Here is a 22,378-nt window from a genome sequence, read left to right as displayed (position 1 = left end):
TGTCTAAAATGGCATGGCATGTTTTGTCAGGTCATATCACATGAGATGTTAGGTCATAGGTGGCCAATTTTTTTAACATTTTTTTTTTATTATAATTTGTTATTTAATATTATCTTACTTTTACTATCTTTCATTGTTATTTTTGATGAACTTAAAATCTAAAAAATAATTAAATATCATTTATCACATCACATTTGATCACATCACGTGATCGCAATATAACACGTGATATTGTCATTTGCATGATATGACTATTCTTCATTTTAATATTATGTCATATAAAAAAATTTGTATACGTATTGCGACGACGTTGATTAAGTCATGATGTGTTAGCTAGTAGCTTGTTCACATCATTTTTTTTCCTTCACTAGTTTCAAAACAGAACAATACCATTCTTAAAGCTTGGTTTTTCATATATATATTTTGACATCTTTTTAGGGGTGAAAATGAAGTAGATAATATTCAATCCATATTTAGAAATTAGATACAAATCCAATGTTCGTAGAGATACGGATAAGATTTTAAATTTTAATTATTCTTATTTAAATAGTAGATATATTATATAGTGTTGTGCTCTCGGATAGGGTACGGATACCTCGGGTAGGGCGGGTACAGGTAGGACGAGTAGTCGGGTAGAACGGGTACGGGTAGGTCGGGTAATTTTTTTAAAAAGTGTACCCTACCCGTTTCATACCTGTGCCCGTCTCGGGTAACGGGTACCTCGGGTAGGGTACAAGTATATTTTTTTTTTCTGGTTTTTTTCGGTTTTTAATATATATATATTTTTTTTTTCCTTTTTTTCCTATTTTTTTTCTGTTTTTTTTTCTGTTTTTTTTTCTTTTTTTTCTGTTATTTTTTTCTATTTTTTACTGTTTTTACGGGTAGTGTGGCAAAAAAATTTCAAAATTTGAATTTTAAAAGTAAACGGATAAAGGGTAAACGGGTAAAGGGTGCGGGTAGAACGGGTAAAGTATGCGGGTAGAACGGGTAAAGTATTCGGGTAAATGGGTGCGGGTACGGGTACAACGGGTCCGGATAGGCGGGTTTCGGGTACGGGTAAGGCGAGTACGGGTTGGGCGGGTTTTTTTCCCAAATATTGGTACCCTACCCGTCCCAAACCCGTACCCGTGTACCCGTTTACCCGCCTATACCCGGGCACAGGTACGGGTACCTTGGGTAACGGATACGGGTCGGACAAAACGGGTACTACCCATTCGGGTTTTAGCAATCCTCTAATATTATATAATTTAATATATATTACAAAAATATATATTATTCACTATTATAATTAAATAAATATTATAAACTTGGATATTTTCTTAAAATATATATATATATATAGAGAGAGAGAGAGAGAGAGGGGGGGCTAATAAACAATCGATTGTTCCTAGCCTCCCATGCAACCAAGTGGTTTTCTGATTTTTAAAGTCCAAATAATTGATTCAAACAGTTATATGTGATATCCATATTAAAATGTGCTAGGAGGCCAAATTTTACATTTTTTTGAAATTTTTTTACTATTTATTAAGCCACTTTGAAAATCGCTAATCCAACGGTGACTTAACCAAACAGTAAAATCAGAAGGTACCGTTGGATCAACGATTTTCAAAGTGACTTAATAAATAGTAAAAAAATTCCAAAAAAATATAAAATTTGGTCTCCTAGCACATTTTAATATGGAGATCACATCTAACGGTTTGGATCGATCATTTGGACTTTAAAAATTGGAAAACCACTTGGTTGTACGGAAGGCTAGGAACAATTGATTGTTTATTAGCCTATCTCTCTCTCTCTATATATATATATATTTATTTATTTATTTTAATAAATATTCAATCTGATAGGTGTCCTTATCAGAAAAATAAAAACGGATACAAACGGTTTGACTACCATCCGCTCCGTATCTAATCCATTTTCACCACGACATCTTTTCCATCATACCTAATCCACCAAACTACTGAAACAACAATTCACAAGTTAAAAAAGAACAAATTAAAATAAAATGGTATTACTAAAAATTAATGTTTTCCACAAACTCAAATATCTCTGGTTAGACAACAAAATGTAATAACAAATTTACAAGATACGAAAGAGCTCTCCACAATCTTTGAAACAAAAAAACCTCTCCAATTCTCAGCTTTACTCCCCTGAGAGCAATATCATTATTTCAACAGAGGAGTACAGCACAAAAACTAAAAACCAAGATTTACAAACAAACTTTGATTCTCGTGAAAATAATACATAACACAACATTAAAAATCCATCTCATTGAATAATACAAATTACAACATCAGTTTACAATTTGAAGAGAAACTGCTATAAATGAAGGACCAAGCTCTACATCTACTTTAGCTTCATTGGCTGTTGCATCCCCCCACCTCTCATCATGGCCACAAACTCCTCATAATTAATTCTTCCATCCTAAAAAATAAAAAAATAAAAATACATGGATAAAGATGCAATTAGAAAATTTATACGTCTCTGACTTATTTCAAGCATAAGCATAAAAAAAATTTACTCTGAATTCATCTGGAAAATTAAACCTCATGCTTTCATCAGTGATAGCTCGTGAAAATTTTCAAGTGCAATGCATTGGTCTATTTTGTAATTAGTATAGATATAGTTTTACAATCTTAGAAAAAATAAAGAAGTTAGGTACTTTCTGTATTTAGCCTTACATTATCAGTATCAACTTCTGATATAATTTCCTTGATAGCAGTTGCATCACCCATTTCATGTTCTAGCAATGCTGCCTCCAATTCATCTCTTGTAATAAAGCTATACAGTGAAAAACCCAACAAGTTACCAACTTTCATGCAATACAATATATACATAATTAGGATACACCATCGATACACACAGTATGAAACATTTTATTAATGAAGGTAAAAATCTTAGCACCCAAGTTGAAAAAATAAGATTAATCTTTGACAAGAACAAAAGGAAATGTTCAAATTAGGACTACAAGACAAAAACATCAATGAATTGCACTACATGCAAGATATTTTCAATTAATACCTGAGAAACAATATACATATAATTGTTCATATGGGCATCTATGCACATGAAAATCTCCATGAAACATTTAGCATTCAGTGTGCACAATATCTTTATTGTATTTACAGACTAGAAGTGCTTTCTTTTTCTTGAGAATGATTCCAAATTAAACATTTGATTTGGGTCCATACTACCTTTTTGGTAATCAAAAACACAAAAAGCATGTTCTTAAAAAGTACCTGTGAGATTGATTCCAAATTAAAGTTGATTTGGGTCCATATTGTGCATGTTCTTTAAAAGTACCGGTAGGTATGAAAACTTACCCGCTGTTATCTTTATCAAAATAATTAAAGGCTTTGTACAGGTGCTCGTCTCTTTCTAGCCTGTGCCGGTGCATTGTGGCCGTTATAAACTCGACATAATCTATTGACCCATTTCCATCCACGTCAGCCTGTTGATATCAATTAAAAACTAAGGTTTGAACAGGAAATGAAATATTGTATATATATAAAAAAAAGGTAATTCTTTGCTCTCAATTTAAAAGATCACGCATCATCCCCAATCAGTAACCTCAAAATTGTTTTTAATCAATGAGTATGTAAGAGGTATACATCTGGCAAACATTTAGTAAACCTTGCTCTCCAATTTAAAAAATTAAAACTGTAAACTAAAAGAACAAAGAAAATCACTGCCACTGTATTTTTTATCATTTTAGCTATTAATTGTTTCACAGAAATGACACTTTCTTTTTTAGGAGGGCTCTTAAACCAAAAGAAACAAAACACAAATTGTAGTCAAATTTATAACTCTCATGTTTTATATTTTTTATAAACTCACCGCCTCCATTAGCTGCTTAACTTCAGCTTCAGTAAGTTTTGACCCGAGCTTGGCCAGACCAGCTTTCAGTTCTTCATATGTGATTGTACCACTATTATCGGTGTCGATGTTTAGAAACATTTGTTTTAAACCCTTTATCTCTTCTTCATTTAAGTTCTCCGCAATAACCTGTGAGGCGTAAATTTGTTAAAATTAGTACAAGCATCATCTTTAGCTTGGGGTTGGTAATTTTTTAAGAAGTAAGCCATTATAAATGAAAATTCAGAAGTTTTTGCATTTCATTTTTTAATAATGAAACCAATTTGAAGTAGACATTACAAAAGTTCTAAAATATCCTTTTATTAGTTCTCTAATATTACCAAAAATTAAATTAAATTTTCGTTTTCACCTCTTCACTTAAAAACTAGTAAGATTTCTGTTTTAGAATTTTAAAATTGCTTCTTTCAATTACTAATTAAGAAACGAAAATACCAAAGTTGAGAAAAAGAAACAAAACCATCAAAAATGGGTATCCATTGTTTAATGCTTGCGACTATACTTGGCAAGAAAACAAATGAAGTACTGTATAAAAAAAAAAGCTGTTCAAAATCACAATTTGTCATCGCTGGGTGTTGTACTGTACCTTGAGCGCCATTTTTTTGAGCTTGTTCATAGCTCTGAATTGTTTCATCCTAGAAAGAACCGCATTATCTATTGGTTTATCTGATGCTTCTCCATCTCGCAGCCACGGATGCTCTGTTAAAAAATAAATAATTGAATAAATAAACAATGAAAAAATGATAAAGAATCTTTTAGTTGAATTGGGAGAATCATGCAAAGGAAATCTGCAAGAAAATCATGAACCATAGGAGAAACTTACGTAAAACCTGCGCAGAGGTGATTCTCTTTTTGGGGTCTTGAGTGAGCATTTTTCTTACCAAATCCTTGGCACTACTTGAAATAGAAGGCCATGGTGGGCTCTCAAAATCTATTTCTCCTTCTAAGATTGCATCAAATATTCCCTTCTCGGTCTCTACATGCATCAGAGGAGGTTAAATGTATAAAGTTATATATAACGCTGCAATTGACAAATATGGTGCATATAAGGTGAAATTTTCTTTTCTTTTCTAAGAATACATATTTTGATCTAAATATTTAAAAAGATATCATAGGAAATGTGTATTAGTAATTATTTATTCAAAATAAAATGCCATCAAGTGTTTTAAAGCCCTTGAGTATCCTTCATAATAACTCATTAAATTCAAGTTCAAACAAGTGCAATAAAATCTGTCCTTGTTTTTTCTTTACAGAGAGATGCATAAAGACATTTCTGGATATGAATTTAACCTATTGATAACAATTATCTATGCAGCAACCTGATTCAAAATTTCACATTATCTACGAGTATATTCCTGCAGCTTTACATTAATGTGTATAAGCAAAATTTCACATTATCTACAATTTGTATGTGTACAAGCAAAATATCAACTATCCAAGAAAACAAATCTGCTCAAGATAAATTTGTGAAAAGGACCCAACAAAATCAAATTTCAGACAATCTTAGTTTACTCATGCAACCGAAAAATAAATGTATTATACCGGCCCAGAAAGGAGGGACACCACTGAGAAGAATATACAATATAACACCAGCACTCCACACATCTATCTCTCTGCCATAATGTCTCCTCAAAACCTCAGGTGCAACGTAATAGGCGCTTCCAACTATATCCCTATACACTTTCCCTGCATTGTTTTCAATATTGAAGAGTTTTGTTAGTATGTATCATACAAAATTTCATAATCATGAAACAAAGAAAAGAAGAATATCACACCTTTCACAAAATAAAATTATCTTTTTATAAATTGATACACGGAATAACACTACAACTCCTCTAAAGAAACCTTAAATCCTGGGAAGTATAATAAAAAAATAAAGAAACTCATTGGTACAACTGAGCAGCACCAATAGGTAGCATCACGCATTCTCAAGTACCAGCATTACACAATTTATTTTTCAGCACACAGCAAACAGTTTTACGATGAATATACAACAACAACCGAGCAGTCCTAAACAAGTTGGGCAGGCTAGAAACAACCAACCAGAGTCCCGGTGGGAGGGTTTCATTTCCATAAAAGGCTGTATTATCACAACCCTCCTTTTTTTCCTGGCTTGGGACAGGATGGGTAGAAACTACACAGGCCTAGTTTTACGACGAATATACAAAAAAAAAAAATCTGATTTTTACAAGGCATATAATTGAAACAAAGATATAGAATGAACAAATAAATAACAAATGAAACCAACTAACCTTCTTCAATAAACACGGAGAGGCCGAAATCAGTGGCCTTAAGCATGGCATTTTCGTCTTTAGTGGCCAGCAAAAAATTCTCGGGTTTCAGATCTCTGTGCATCACCCCCATGAAATGACAGGTGTACACCACATTCACTATTGCTCTGCACATGGTGGCCGCTGCTCTCTCAGAGTAGTGCCCCTTGGCAATGATCCTGTCGAACAGCTCTCCTCCTGCGCACAACTCCATCACCACATGCACATTGCTCTTGTCTTCATACGCACCTGTCAGAGAGCATGACAACAGTAAAAATAACTCACTGTATTTGGAGTTTTCTTTTTCGGTTTACCCAGTAACTCCTTTACCCTCCTATGATGTCTTCAAATACACCAGTATAGCAGGTACAATAAATATGTGCATCCTATGATGTTTTCAGAAAGGGAATTTCATGTAAACCCCTCAAAAACTTCAAAATTACGTATTTCCACATCTAAAATTCATAATATCATATTTACCCATCTAAATTTTAAAAATATTTACCCTTCTAAATTTTAAAAATATTTACCCTTCTAAATTTTAAAAATATTTACCCTTCTAAATTTTAAAAACTCACAAATGTACCCAATTTATTGCCTTTCCTATTAAAACTCATTTTAGAATTATAAAATGCCCGTTTTACCCTTTATTTATAAATGAAAATATGTAGAGGTAAAATGGTATGTTCGTACAATTTGTAGCCTCATGGCCAAGATTTCGTCTTACAGCAGGGTAAAATGTCATTTTTGACATAGTGGGCAGAGGTATCCATACATTAAGTACCATTGTACCCATAGATTGAACTAAAACTAAGGAGTTCCTTGAGTAAATTGTAAGCAATTTATTTCAAGAACAAATTGCAAATTAAAAAAATTGGCACTCAAAAGCACCTCTAAATTCAACTATGTTAGCTTGGCCTGATAAATGCTGCATTATACTAATTTCTCTCTTTATATCCTCCCTGTCGGCCTTGCTGACGAGCTTTCTCTTGGAGATTGATTTGCACGCATATTGATGACCTGTCGCACTGTCAGTGCAGAGATATGTGACCCCAAATTGGCCCCGGCCTAGCTCCTTGCCTAAAGTGTAGAACAAGCGTATATCTTCATAAGGTTTCCCAAGGATAGTGTCAGGTGCCACTGCCGGTTTGGGTGGGACTGGTACAGGCGCACTGATAGGTGGTACTATGGGTTTGGTGGAGGTGACGGGTGCAGGAGCACTAGGTTGGTACGCTGAGGGAGGTGGCGACGGTACAGCTGTTGGGGTGGTGGGTTTTTGGGGAGCATGTGCCGGTTCGGTCTGGTAAGACCCATTGCTCCCACCGCCACTTCGGTGTGTGGGCAGAGGCTGCTCAGCTGGATCCTTGCTACAACACTGCCCCATCTCTATCTCTCTCTAAAAGTAAAGTCTCTTCAGCTTACCAAACCCTTTTATTTGCTGCACAGTAAAAAGGGATATGTTGAAATAGAAGAAAGAGATAAAAATGAAAAATAATAAATAAGGATGCACAAGTAAATGTGTTGAATTTTAGATCTTTTGACAAAAACAACGAAAACCAGAAGTATATAAATTACAAATTCAGAGCTACTTTTCAGATGTACATTGTGAGAAGAAAGACCCGATTTGGAATTTTCCTCAATATAGCTGCAGGAAATTCAGGTCGCAACCTAGTAGCTTTGCACAAATTAAATTGACATGAATTCACAGCAGATTTGGATATTGCAAATGAGAGAAATAGCCTCAATTTAGAAAATTACAATAGTACTAATTCTACAATACCTCTAACTTTTTTTTTTAGTTATGTACCACTTAATTTGGAAAGAAAATATCCGGATTTGCAATTCAGTAGAGAAATCCAGAATTTAAATATGAGTTACTGGATTCGTGTAGATAAAGCACAAAATAAAGATAAATTCCAAAGATAACAGAGATCTCTGACCTTGAAAGGCTCGTAAGAGGAGACAAAAGAAAGAGGTAGAAAGAAGAAAGCGACGACTGAGAAAAAATTCAAAAGTGGCGAAAATTAAGAAAAATGAAGAGACTGATTGCCTGATTATGTGTCGTGACACCAACTAAACAGTATCGAGGTGGTTTCGATTCGAATCCAAATTCTCTGAGGTAACAAAATATTTCTCTTTAGATCTGGACCGTTGATGAGAATCCTAGCAGATCGGGCCGGAGATGGAAAGCACGGGAATTCTTTAATATTCGTGTAGATTCTAATCGGACGGTCTGTATCTAAACACAAATATTTTGTTACCATAGAGGATATGTATTCGTTTTTATAAGTCTCTCAGCTGGTTATATTATTTTCTTATTCTATAGGACTTTTACTTCTTTCCTTTTCATTTTTATTATCCAGTTCCGACATTTACAAATATTTCCCTTTTAAGTTCCAAAATGGAAATAACCTCCTCCGTCCGTTGAACAATTTTCAAAAGTAAATCTCTCATTTTTTTTTTGTTATTTCACACAATTCCAATTTATCAAAGGAGTTCATACAAATACAATAATATAAATAGATTGAGCGATAACAAATAGGATTTACTGTCACTTAGTTAACCAGAGAGTACCACAACCACAGTAGAGTTGGATTCATATATGTTCATTTTAATGTAAATATCAATGAAATCGGTGGATTTGTTTCCACTTTCATACAAAAATGTCTTTATTATACTTCTAGTTTTTTTTTAGAAAAAAAAAAATCTTATAATTTAAAATCTAAAATTTAAGTATCAGCAAAGCTGTTGGAGTAGGGTTTGAAATGAATCGAGCTATAGGAAGCAGATTACAGCTTCGGCTTTTTTTTTTTTTTTTTTAATAATCTTTTGAGCGCAAATTAAAAATCAATCTAACTATCGAGTTCATACTAATAAAACTCGAATGAAGCTTGATGTCTACCCAAGCTCAATTATTAATTAGCGTTTTTATTTATTTATGAATTATATTAAAGAGTTAAAATATAAAATCACAAAGATATAATTTTCTTGATAAACAAAATTTTTAAATATAAACCATGTTTTACACTTAAAAAATGTGAACATCTTATGTTATGTCATGATTGCGTACTCAAAATTAAATAACATAATTTCTTCTTAAGTATTTTCGAGTTGAGACTGAATAAATTAATTCAAATGATTATAAATTTGAGATTTGAGTTTACTTGCACAATATATATATATATATATATATATATATATATTAAAAAATAAAAAATAGTGATGGAAGGTAACAAAATAACCGTTAATTTTTTTTCTTCTTAATATTGCTCAAAAATGAACTCCAAAATTTTCATCTTGGACATAAATTAGATAAGACTAATATTTTACATTTATTTTTTTGGAATTTTCATTTTTAATTATTAATGAAAAAGTTGTCATTATGATGCGACATTAGAAACACATATATTTAACACTCCGTTTATGTATGCTACTTTTAATTCTTTTTAAACGACTAGTAAGCATATAAAAACTAAATTCACTAAAATATTATAAAAATGAAAGAAAAACTCTTGTTTGTTAAAAACGAGATATAAGCCAATATCATGTCAACAAAGAGGTAGAAAAATAAGTCGAGTATGCTATCCAAGAAAATATTTTGGCAGTAGTTGTATACTTGTATGACGCACTTTTGGTGTAGAAAATAGAAATATGTTGCTCGTTAGGAAAAAAATAAAAATAAAGGAACCATATCTTTTACAATAATTTTAAAGTGAAAAAAAAAAATTGAATCATGCAACAATAGTTAACACTCTTCTTGTAAAAATTGACAACTTTTTTATGTTTTAAATTCCAACAACAATAATGTGGATGTGAATGCCCATGAAAAGGAAAGATTTTATGTGGATAATTCTGCAAAAGCTCTCGTAGTTTTATTATGTTAGCCCCAACGGCAAGTGATAGGATATACAGATCAACCCATTTCTTTACTGCCAGATAATAATATCGATATTATAAAATTGCTAACATCCGGAGTATATTCGTGTTCCCATCTAATCTTTATAATATATTAATATTATATATGTATCATGAATCAGACCGAGCAAACGGGAAAAAGTCAAGTCCCTTGTTTTCTAGCTAGCACCTGGTCTGCACAATCGTTGTTGGTCCTCTCCGATTTTTCTTTTCTGTAGTATTAAAAAAATAATAATAATAAATCATGATTGATCCACTAGGAAAAATCGAATTAATTAACCTTCAAGCATTTCCGTAGAAGATGTATGCAGGTGAACAACTTATGTCATAGAAAATCCAAAAGCAACTCAGAAGCATCGATCCATCATTTTTTACGCAAAAATAGCTGTATCGATCATATATAGCTTCTGCAACAATTTACATGCATAATAAAAGTTTTCGATTAATTTCGGAGTCATTTAAGTTATTACACCACAAAAAATAATCTAATATGTGCATAAATATTTGTTAAAGCAACAAAGAAAAAAAAAACAATTTTTACGCAAACAAATGTACAGTAATGCATTTGAAGCAAATTTTATGGATATTTGATGCTTTCGTTTAATTCTAGACATATTTAAAGTGATTAATTACCAAAATTTATTGTCATGCTTCAAATTTGAAGGCATATAATTAACAATTTTTACGGGGAAAAATGTGCTAGACAGGCAACAAGGATAGCGATATAATCCTTATTTAATATTTTGGGGCAAGAAAAGTAAATGCAATTCATTGATAGTACTAGAAAAACATGTTCACTTGCATTCTCCAGCAATGAAAAAATAACTAAAATATCATTCTTTAGCAAAACAAAAAGAAAACGACTACTTGATTATCACCTATATATCGTCGATTTGCGAATTATATATAACTATACGCAGATACATTGATTACTCTTCTTCCAAAAACCTAAGTAATTTAGAAAACCAAACCTTTTTCTTCGAAAGAAATAGAAGAAAAAGAAAACCTAAGTATAAGCCAACTAGATATATATTATTAACCAAGAAGGAAAAGTTATAACTTCACTCACTGTTATAAAAATTGACAATTACAAATTCTTCATAACACAATTATAGATATGACACTTGTATCGTCATCAAAGTTTGCGATGCATTATTTCAAAAATAAGGATGCTAATTAATGAAACCGGCAGATTTAGCTTATTTTCCTAAAAAAAAAAATGAGGATGTTCTTTCTATATATTAATTACAAGGAAGGCACCATATATTTTCAAACTATTAGGGAGATACAAATACAATTGAGGCAACTTTTCATCTCAATACTCATTAGTTGAGAGTTGAGACGTTGTTAAATGGTCGAATACGGATCAGATAGTGGTCAAACCGTATCTGTATTTGTTATAATTTTTTGGATATGGATACGGATACGAATAGTCTCGGATACGGATCGGATGTTAAACGAATACGGATACAGATATCAATATAATTCGGATAATTAATAATAAAATACTAATGCACATTCTAGTAAAAAGTAATATCTAAATATAATTTTTTTTAGATTTAATATTTTTCATAAATTTGTTGGTTATAAAACATATATCATGTTAACAAAATAATAGATACTAATCATATCATATTGTTCATCAATATAATCAACCTAAGCTGAATAACATTATTTTTAGGGAAAATTGTGAAAATGCCACTACAAAACCTTGAAAATGTGAGAATGCCACTCTAAACTTTGAAATTGGAAAAATGTCATCCTAAACTTGTTTAAATTGTGAAAATGCCATTTAGAGTGTATTCTTACACTATTTTTATTAAAAATCCACTGAAAAATACTATTTTGGTATACATATTTCTGTATTTCCTATTATACCCTTCATACAATTAATTGGTTATTTGCCCCCTCCTGCCTGCAGTTGTAATCGTTTTTCTCTTCAAAACGCAAACCTCTTCGGTTCAGGCGATTAACTCGCCTCCGCCTCCAGGAACTCGCCTCCTCCCTCCGCCTCAAACCAGAACCCTTCTCTTTCTCTCGCTCTCGAATCGGCGGCGAGCTGATCACCTTTATCTCGAATCGCTCTCACTTTCACTCAGCCTCTGCCGGGGTACGCTACCAATGGCCGTCTCTCCCTCGCTCCGCCTCGATCCTACCACGCCGCGCCTCCTCCCCACAGTCGCGTCGAACTTCCATATTTCCTCCACTTTTAAACTGAACAAGCTTCCTTTGACAGGTGAATTTTCAACAATTGTTGTTTAATTTTTGACGGCTTGTTGCAATTTCGGTTAATTTTTGTTTAATTTATAACATTAGACAGCTCTGTATCTCCACCCACTGACCCACTGACCCACATATTTATTTTTTCCTCTAAATTTTCCTCTTAATCAAAGCTTGTGAAAAAGCTAGATGCTTATCTCATCAATTAACCAAATTAGTAGAAATTAGTAAGATTTATTTGCATAATTGGGAGCTCATCAATTGTTGCAAAACTAAAACCTATATAGCATGTACTAGCCCATACTGGTACGCATCTAACAGCCAGAATAAGAATATGTTGGTCTCTATCTCATTTCCTTGTTCTTTGTTTAATTAGTTGGACTGTAGGGACCTAGATTATTGTTGCAAAATTAAGAGCTTTGTTTTGCTCTTTCTATTTCAGATTTTACTCATTGTTGCATGACATATTTGTACATTGGTTAGCCTCTCTTTTTGTCTCTGCCAATTTTCTGGAGATATGTGGGGGGAGATTGACACAAGGTAGGCTATGTACTATTGTATAAGGTTATCGTACCAGCCGGTATATTTCCTTTCAGTTCATTTGTAACAACACTAAAACCAATTAACTCTTAAATTTATATATATATCCATCAAAACTTTCTGATTTTCTGTTTTCGTTGCATTATAATGTTAATTTCTGGTTTATGGTTTGTTTTTCAATGTGTAGGTATTAGGCGCAGTTCAGAATCAAATGTCAAGAGAGTTCCAGCAAAGGCACTGATGTAATTAGAGCATTATGTTAGGAAGTTAAGTGAGTCCCAACAAGCGCACTGATGTAATTAGAGCATTATGTTAGGAAGTTAAGTGAATTGTGTTTGTTTTGGATTTTAAGCTATGATTTTAAAATGGGTTGTAGCAATCTCCACTGATGAAAAGGGGGTGTAATTTGTTTCAGATGTTAAATAGGAATATAATGCCTCACCTAAACGAAATTTCAATCAAAGGTTTTAAAAAGTAAGAATCTTTCTATTTTGGTCAAACCAAACCACTTTCCCCAACTAATGAACAAGGTTATAATGATGTAATTATACGTTAATGTTCCATTTAAATTGGTTCAATTGCAACACGCATGTCAAATCAATGTTCCATTTAAATTGGTCAGATAAGGCGATTATTAATCCCCAATTAACAGCTGCTGTGCAAGTGCAACCGTCTCTTTGACTACATACAAAAAATCCACAAATGAGTTCAAACAAACACTTCACCTGCTTTACAATTCTAAAGATCAAATGAGTTCAAACAACAAACAATTCATACCAGAAGCAAACAATTCATTACAATTTTGCAAAAAAAGCCCTAAAACAAACACAAGTTCAATTCAAACTCCATACTAAAATCCTGACAAATATTACAATTTTGAAATAAGCTCAATGGAATGTGAAGAGAAATCACAGAAACAATACTTAGAAATCACAGAAAACAGAATATTACAATCTTGCAATTCTTCATGTCACAGAAACAGAATATTACAATTCTTCATGTCAGAAATACCATTCAAGCTATTCTATGTACTGCCCACAATTTGCCTTGGTACCAGCAAAAATGATGGTAAGTATCCTTCTGACAAGTGCACGACAAAACGGTGCAAAGCTTTTGCCAAGGCAACAACAAAAACTTTTAACAATGCACAAGCTGATCGTAGCATTACAAAGGGCCGTCTGCTCGCATCTCTAACCAATTTGAATAGTACCACTCTCACCCTGCGATCTGTTATAATTGCTTGCAATTGTGAAGTTGTTTCTCTATTTAGCTGCCGGGTCCCTTCTTTGCCAATTGTAGTCTTCACCAGCCATTGGCAAATGGAATCGGCAAAAGCAGTTACAAGAAACTAGCGAAAAAAGATGGTTTCTTTGGAAAGCATGGCTTCTACCAAGGAAGCCCCATCCTGCTCCAGTTCAAAACAACAGATCATTTGATGGATGTAATTACTTGGAGTTTCTTTTTTTTTTGGTAATTGGTTGGTTGGCTACAAGCGCAAATTTAAGAATCAACAGTTCCAAAGAATTATAGTTCAAATTTTAAATCTTCGTAGTTGCAAATAATGCCAATGTTAGATTTAAAGTTGCAAGGAAATGTTTAACTCGCCAATATACAACTGAGTTGCTTGTTTTAATAAACATAATATGATAATTTAGATTTGTCTATGATGATATGAAAAGCAAAAATGAGCAAATAAAGTATCACACATTTGATTTTAGAATTTTCTTTCAAATGCCTTTGATATTGTCATTTATGTTCCAACCTCATTTGCTAAATACAACAAGCACTTGGTTAAACTTTTCTGATGGGTAGATGAAAAATGCATACCGCAGTCATGAGAAGCCTTCGTAAGACAACGCCATCTCTAGAAGGCAAAAGCTTCAGAATTAATTTTTCTATCTGAAATTCATTTGCCCCAACCTCTCGGTTATTTGTTGCCTCTGACAAGTCTGTTACCCCAATGCTCGTTCTGTTCACTACATATCAGTAATAAATTATTCACCCTATGCTCTGGACTAATAATTAAACAATAACACAATATGCTTACCTGGCCGAACCTAGTCTGAGAAATAGAAGGACCTTCTTGAGTTGTAGCTCTCTCCTTCTGTTCAAGACTACCTGTCTGGTAAATTACTAGGTGGAGGCGGGGACGAGACAGGTGCTGGTAAATTACTGGGCGGAGATGGAGGTGAAACAACTGGCTGAGGCGGAGATGGAAGAGAATGAGACAGTTGTGGCGGAGATGGAAGAAATGCGGGGAAAAAAGGAGAAGGGGAGAGCGTGTTCGTTTCTCCGGGCGGAGGAGGCTAGGGTTTTTTTTATTGATTTAAGGGTATTTTAGGAATTAATTTTATTTTTATTTTTTAAGTATAAGAATACACTCTAAATGGCATTTTCACAATTAATCAAGCTTAGGATGGCATTTTCCCAATTTTAAAGTTTAGAGTGGTATTTTCACATTTTCAAAGTTTTGGAGTGACATTCTCACAATTTTTCCTTATTTTTAACCATATAGGATAAACAAAAAAAACTAGAAACAACTAAAAATGTCTTGAACCATCTGCATCAACAATGCCAATTTTAAACGACTTCTTCTGAACCAACATCTTCTGCTTCTACTTCTTCAACAAAATCATATATCGATATATACTATGTGGCCTATATATATAAATAATCAATCATAAGTATACATGTGGATGTAGTTTAATAAATCAATTTACTAAACAAAAAGGAATCATAATTTATGTACACATAATTTTTGAACCAGCAACAAGTATAGTTCTTTTATTCTAATTAATTATACAATTAACACCAATTATACATACCATTATGTTTTTTTTGACACAAATTGAACCGTTTAGTTTTGTTCAGAAATCATGCCCTATTAATCAATCTTAGTTGATTTATTGATTATCATTATTCACTTAACACCTATGTTGTTTTATTTGATCTTAGCATGTAGTGGTAAGAAATTAATAATTAAAAAGAGGTGGAGTAAAATATAAAGGCTTGTTAAGATCAGAGAAACTAGACTGTAGCCATATAGAAATAGATGTCACCTCCAACTACTAGTTGTTGTCTCTATTTCACAATTGAATAAAAAAAAAGGGATCGACTAACTATATCCCGAATAAAATCCCCCATTCATCCCCCGTTGTGGGCCCCACGGGTTAAATTGCGTGGACCACTCATAAGATGGCGGGGACCAGCACAAGAAGACAAAACAAAACGCGTTTAATTGGGGGGGACCAGCACAAGAAGACAAAAAAAAAACGCGTTAAGTGGGGGGACCGCTTATTAACTGAAACAAAATGCGTTTAATAGAAACAAAGTGCGTTTAACTGTTGATGGGGACCAATAACTGACTGGAGGGGACCGCAAAACAACAACATGAGCCTTGATTAACATTCAGAAAATGTGTTTAATGGAAAAATTACTGTGTCTAACTGTCAATGGGGACCGCAAAAGAGTTACATAAGCCTTACTAATCATTCATAATAAAACCAAAATTATTCATTGCAATAAAACAAAATTTTTAATTTTAAAACTCAGTAATATTCATGCATATGACTTCACCCTTTTATCGTATGAGCAATATAAAAATAGTATGAAATTAACTTTCTATGTATGAAGTATTAATAGTTAATTATATAAGTATTCATTTTTATAAAGACTATTTTTCATCTTATTTAAGTGTATATCATATGTAACCACAACTAATATAAAGTATAAACTGAAAGTATTCATTTGAATAAACTAAAACATATCACTTAGAACAACAAAACCATTGTCATCACATAACAATCACATTACAAACTAGATTTTCACAATCCATTACCAGTTCACAAAAAAATAAATATGAAAGTGTTCCATAATCAAACAAATCACAAAAGCAACTAACATCACACAACAACCAACCATCCACAAATTCATGACAGTAACGACAAATATTATCACATAACAGTACCAATCATCAAAACAGAAATATCAAATAACCACAATTCATTACACCTTAGGCAATGAATTTCACCTCATTCCTATCATCAATTAGGAATCGGTACGCAAGAAGAAGCCGTTCCTTGCTGATCATGTCCTACATTATTAAAACATAAATGGTTAGATAACAAAAAAATAACTATTAATGAATATGAAGTTGTATTGAATAAATAAAAACCTGATTGAAGTCTAGTGGAGCATCTCTTCTCAGACAATCAATATAACGGATGACAAAGATTGCACAGTCTTTTGATCCTTTGGCTTGCTTGGGACAATCCATCCACTGGTATTGAACTTCTCTCCAAGATTGATCAGCTAAACAGCAATTAAAAAAAATAGTCATTTGCATCAAAATAAATCATTGAAAGTAAACAAAGTATTCATTTCCATAGAACAAATTAATCATCTTCACAAAACAGATTAAAAGACAAGTTGTAAACAAAGAACTAAATATTGATTCACATACTTATACAAAACAAATATTGATTCACATAAATTCTTCCAATAGATTATAATAATAGCTGGCAACATTAATAAGAATGAATACTTGCCCTTATAAGTATTCAATCCAATACATGACAATTGAAGTGTGCTCTCCTCCAACTTACATTCAACTTCCAATCTAAGTACCTAGGAATGTGACTCGTAAATTTCCTGCAATCCGGTATCTCAACGTGTTCATAAAACCAAGCCTATAAAAAAAAAAACAAAAGAAGTTCAGACATAACAAAGTTGTTCAAAAAACATTTGTGTATACTGTATAACTAAACAGAAAAAAATATCCACCATTATCAGATAATGTATTCATACCTACTATTACTTAATACTTACACATAACAGATTTGTTCAAAATACTTTTCTGGTTTTATAACTGATCTGATCCAAAACTGCTAATTTATCAAACTAAATAATATTGATTTATAATAACTTACAATTAATGCAAATGCACAACCAGGTAGTGTACCCTAACACTTCTTCGATCTTCTTTTCTTTTCCTCTAACTTGAACTTCAGGACTCTCTGTCATTGGTTCACCTTTGAGTTCTGCATCAGATCTCATCTGGCACCAGCATTGTTTGGAATGTTTTCCATCAAAAGACGGAACACTCCTTCAGACCAGTTATATTTCTTCAGGCGGTTAATATCTTCTGCATATCGGAACATGTGGATCGGCACATTTCCACATGCTTGAGGGAATAGTACCGTTGTAAACAAGTACATAACAAGCAATCCTACAATATCACTTGCAGAAGCATTTCTCTCAATACATTGTAAAATTGCAGCCTCAAGCTGGCTCCGAGTAATCTCACCTTCGTTCTTGAAATATTTGTGCCTCAGACCAGATGTATCAAGTTCTTTTCTGTTGTATACTACAACACCCCCTTCAGTACCAAGCCCCAAAACCATAGCAACTTCATTCGCAGTAAACTTCAACTGCTTATCCTTGAATATAAAACAACCTTTCCCAGCGTCCCATTTCAACAGGATTGAATACAACACGGGATTGTTCACTTGTGTGTTGACAGGGAAGCAGAACACGTGAAGAAAGGGGGTTTTCGCTAACTCCTTTATGTGTTCATGCTATAGATTGGGCAACACTCGCAGATGAAAAAAAATTCATTGCAGCATCCATGACACATCTTGTTGAATTGAATTGGGCCATTTAAGATTGTGTATAAATTATGGAATTTGGATATCTAAAATGCGTAATTTCTCGGATTAAAACACGGCTTTAAAATTATATTTTAAAATAAGAAATCGAATAAAATTTAAAACCACCCAAATCGTAGTTAAATAAAAATTTGTGTTACAAAGTTTTAAATTCAAAACTAAGTGTAAAAGTTATTAATTAATAACATGGTATTTTATTCCATACGTATTTTAAGTATGACAAACTATCAAGATAAATAGATTAACAAGTAAATAGCGTATTTTTGTTGCTTAAATTAATAAAAGAACATTCGTAAAATTCTCTAAATTACGATCTTTAGAGTATGGATTAGTTAGAACTTGTATTTCTATGTTATACATAATAGAAATCGATCTCCAATCGAAAACAAAAATTAAAACACCTTGATACCTCGCATATTTAGCCTATATTTGACTTGATTTCGTACCAAATTCACGTTCTAAATTATCAAAACCATGTGCATTTCATTGATATATTCTTAGAATTTGGTACTGCTGAGAGTTTGTTTGTTTTCTGCAGGATTGGAGCAAAATACACGAAGAAACGGCGTTTTTGGACACCTTGGTACGACCCTTACCAAACTTGGTACGGCATGTACCAAACTTAGCCGTTTCAGCCTTCTTCCCACCTTGTACGGCCTGGCCGTACCAAATTGGTACGGGCCGTACATAGGTGCCGCCTGACATAATTCAAATCTTGGCAGAGGCTATATATAGCGGGGGATCTCTCCATTTTCGGGGATTCCACTTCATTCCAGATTGAGAGCTCAGTGAAAGAGAGAAAGAGAGCAAAGGAGCAAGAAGAGAAGATCAAGGAAGAGGAAGAGGCGAGAATCGACGGATCTACACCTTCTCCATTCCCGATCTTCAATCTAGTTCTTTCATGACTTTCTCTATCTCTTTTCTTGTATATCTGGACAGATCCATGACTTGTGAGTAGTAGACTTTCGTTTCTAGGGTTTGTAGATGGATTTTCTTGATTTGTGTTGCTTTTCTTGATTTGGATCTTGTATGAACTCTTGTGATTGAATTGATTGTGAATTTGCTTGTCTTGATTGCTTTGTGTTTCTGTGATTGCATGTGGTGTGCCTATAGTGGTAGATCAACCCTAACAAGGTCATGTGACCATTGCCTTCTCTCAACCAAACCAATCCCTTTAGGTAGACTTGATCGAATTGAAGCCGAAAGGTTGAATTCTCCTCTAATCGACAGATTAGAGGTTACCTTAGATCTCCAATCAATCAACTAGAGGATCTGGACCAAAACACGAGAGTTGAGGTTTAGAAACCCTAGAAGGTAAAGAATTGAATCCAAAACTTAGATCTTGAACCAACACACGAGAGTTGAGGTTTAGGAACCTTAGGTATGGTCAATTGAACCTTTATCAAGAGTTTAATACGAGGTACCAGCAAGAAATGCATCAACTCGAACTTGTAAGCTCTGTTCTGGTAAACCAGTACGGCCCTTACAAGAGTGGTGCGGCCTACCCGTACCAGGCCCCATACGGCTTGGTCATACCAGGTTGGTGCGGCCTGGCCGTACCAACTTGGTAAGGGCCGTACCACTAGAGGCAAATCAGAGATGAAGTCTGAAACCCTTGAAACACCTTTTATCCCAAATCAAAACACAGTTTATACCTTTTCTTGCACATTTACTATTCTATATCATTGTGTGATTGCTTGAGTTGATTCCTTAGGAAAATTAAACACCAAAACCCCTTTTTCTCACTTCTAGTCTTTAGCTAAGCTAAGTAAAATTCTAGATAAAGAAACCGTCCCTGTGGATCGATACCCGATTATACTCCTCGATAGGGTTGTGCACTTGCAACCCTAATTGGAAGGTGTAACCGCGGTTTAAAAGGTACGCTCCCAAGCGTACCGAAACTTGCGTTGCGCTTTCACGCGAACAAGTTTTTGGCGCCGTTGCCGGGGACGGCTATCATTTTCTGGATTTTTGCTTATCTTATCTAATCTAGATTTTAATTTGTATCTTTTTCTTTTATTTTTTCTCTTACCACAGGAACACAGCTCTTCCTGCACAACCACCTCTCGACGCACCCCGCATCACAACCGACGCGACTCGCGTGGAAGAGACAGAGAAGCTCAAGACGCTATGGAAACATACCAAGAGTGGTCCGGCCATGACAATTCTCGAGGAGGAGGAGGCGGTCGATACAGGGTTGATCAGATCACAGCTCTATATGCTAGAGCTGCCGAGTTGGAGGAGGCCATGCAAGAGGCTTTAATCAAAATGAGCATGAAAGCAGTCGGTAACCATCAACCACAGCCATGTGTCATGTGTGGGGACATGAGGCACTCTTATGAGTATTGCCCACTGGCGGATTGGGATGAGGAAACCGAACAGGTCAACTATCTCAGCAACTACAGTAGCAATTTCTACAACAATGCACCATTCGATAACTCAAACAATTACTCATTCCAATCCGATCCACCCGAGCCGTACATTGATCCCGCCGTGAGTGACTTCGCACACGAGCAAAGGAAAATGAATCAAATCATGTGGGATCAAATGCAATCTATGTCTACTCAACTAGCTGCTCAGAACAAGTTGCTGGAGAAGTTGAGTCACATAGTCACCTCGAGCCAACCTCAACCTGGAAAGCTACCTGCTCAACCAGAACCAGACCCAAGAGGAGAGGTAAAAGCAATCTCTCTGAGAAGTGGGGCCCAATACAAGGAACCAGCCAACCTAATAGGTCAGGTCCCATCTGACGCGACCCGCATTCCAGAGATGCGACTCGCATCAAGCTCTGAAAAGGTTGAAACAAGCGAGTTGGAATCAGAGTATGGAGCAGATGTGACTACTGTCGACCTGGGAGAACCTGGATGCGGGCCGCATGAATCTCACGCGAGTCGCATGCCACAACCTGAAGACTTGGAGACCAGAGGAAGCGGGTCGGATGAAACCCACGTGGGGTCCGCACGCGAGCCGATTGCACCAGACGCGGGTCGCGTCAAAATCCAAACAGAGAGTCCGACCCCTGAACTCAAGCCTCTTCCAGTAAACTTCAGGTATGAGTTCCTAGATCCAGATAAAACTTGTCCTGTGATCTTAAATGCAGATCTCAACCCTGATCGGACTGCCACACTCTTGGGGAAATTGAAAGCTCACATAAGCGCGATCGGATGCTCGATCAAATACTTGAAAGATACGGGGTGGATTTTTCTTTTGCAAGTGTTTGAGAACACGACGCTCCACTCAGATTTGCCCCCGTATTGCACTGCTGGACACTTTGAGGATTTTCAAACTCAGCGAAATGTGATCGCGAACTTGATCGAGAAGCTGATGGGCACAAACCCAGCCACATGCATGCACAAGACCTTACCAGCGGATGATCACAGACACACGGACCATGCAGACCAGCATACGGGCCGTGCACAACCAACCTGGTCGATGCATTATGTTCCTTGGTGTGTTAGAAAGAAAAAACCACCCGACCCTTATGAAGAAAGAATGGTGTATCCCTCCGACACATTCGACGCGGCGCTCCACCAAAAACCACCCGATCTACCTCCCACCAACCAGTGAGGCGCCCCCGCCTCACCCCTCACTCCATGTCTGGTTAGTTTCCATATTTTCTTCTACTTACTTTTTCTTGTGTGAATTCAAGCATTGAGGACAATGCTTCATTCAAGCTTGGGGGAGTGAATAGAAGAAAACTGTATCTGCATTTAGGTCATGTTTATTTTTCCAAAATTTGCATTTTCAGGTGATAAATTTGTGTGATTACTTGAGTTGAGGACTTGTTTGAACAATTTTGGTTGTGATTTGGATGACTTTGAAAAATTAGAACTAACCTCATAATTGATCAAAGAACTGATTAGGAAGGGATGTTTTGAGAACTTGAAAGGATGAAAA

General features: G+C 34.7%; 1 protein-coding gene and 1 long non-coding RNA gene across 7 annotated transcripts; both read right to left on the bottom strand.

Moving 5' to 3' along the window:
* Positions 1–2,024: 2,024 nt before the first annotated feature.
* LOC144574529 (calcium-dependent protein kinase 19-like) lies at positions 2,025–8,225 on the bottom strand. Of its 4 annotated transcripts, none has more exons than XM_078324489.1 (10): positions 8,081–8,225; positions 7,032–7,578; positions 6,123–6,389; positions 5,413–5,556; positions 4,694–4,846; positions 4,457–4,569; positions 3,835–4,002; positions 3,321–3,448; positions 2,679–2,778; positions 2,025–2,421 (listed from the first exon to the last, which is right to left on the bottom strand). In XM_078324489.1, the coding sequence occupies exons 2-10, from the start codon at positions 7,522–7,524 to the stop codon at positions 2,344–2,346; spliced, it is 1,644 nt and encodes a 547-aa protein (XP_078180615.1). In that variant the 5' UTR covers positions 7,525–7,578; positions 8,081–8,225; the 3' UTR covers positions 2,025–2,343. The 4 variants fall into 4 exon arrangements, with proteins under 4 accessions (XP_078180615.1, XP_078180617.1, XP_078180616.1 ...); XM_078324491.1 differs by having other exon boundaries at positions 7,760–8,090; XM_078324490.1 differs by lacking the exon at positions 8,081–8,225 and adding an exon at positions 7,743–7,933.
* A 5,342-nt stretch (positions 8,226–13,567) lies between these two features.
* Positions 13,568–15,110, bottom strand: LOC144574884 (uncharacterized). Of its 3 annotated transcripts, none has more exons than XR_013518299.1 (3): positions 14,863–15,110; positions 14,643–14,791; positions 13,568–14,220 (listed from the first exon to the last, which is right to left on the bottom strand). It is a non-coding gene; the product is annotated as an uncharacterized LOC144574884 (long non-coding RNA). The 3 variants fall into 3 exon arrangements; XR_013518301.1 differs by having other exon boundaries at positions 14,873–15,110; XR_013518300.1 differs by having other exon boundaries at positions 14,643–14,784; positions 14,863–15,108.
* Between the last annotated feature and the right edge of the window lie 7,268 nt (positions 15,111–22,378).

Source organism: Carex rostrata, chromosome 23 (assembly GCF_964058835.1).
Source record: "Carex rostrata chromosome 23, lpCarRost1.2, whole genome shotgun sequence".
Lineage (NCBI taxonomy): Eukaryota > Viridiplantae > Streptophyta > Magnoliopsida > Poales > Cyperaceae > Carex > Carex rostrata.
The sequence above is the reverse complement of the archived record's forward strand: the minus strand, read 5'-3'. Positions and strand labels throughout refer to the sequence as shown.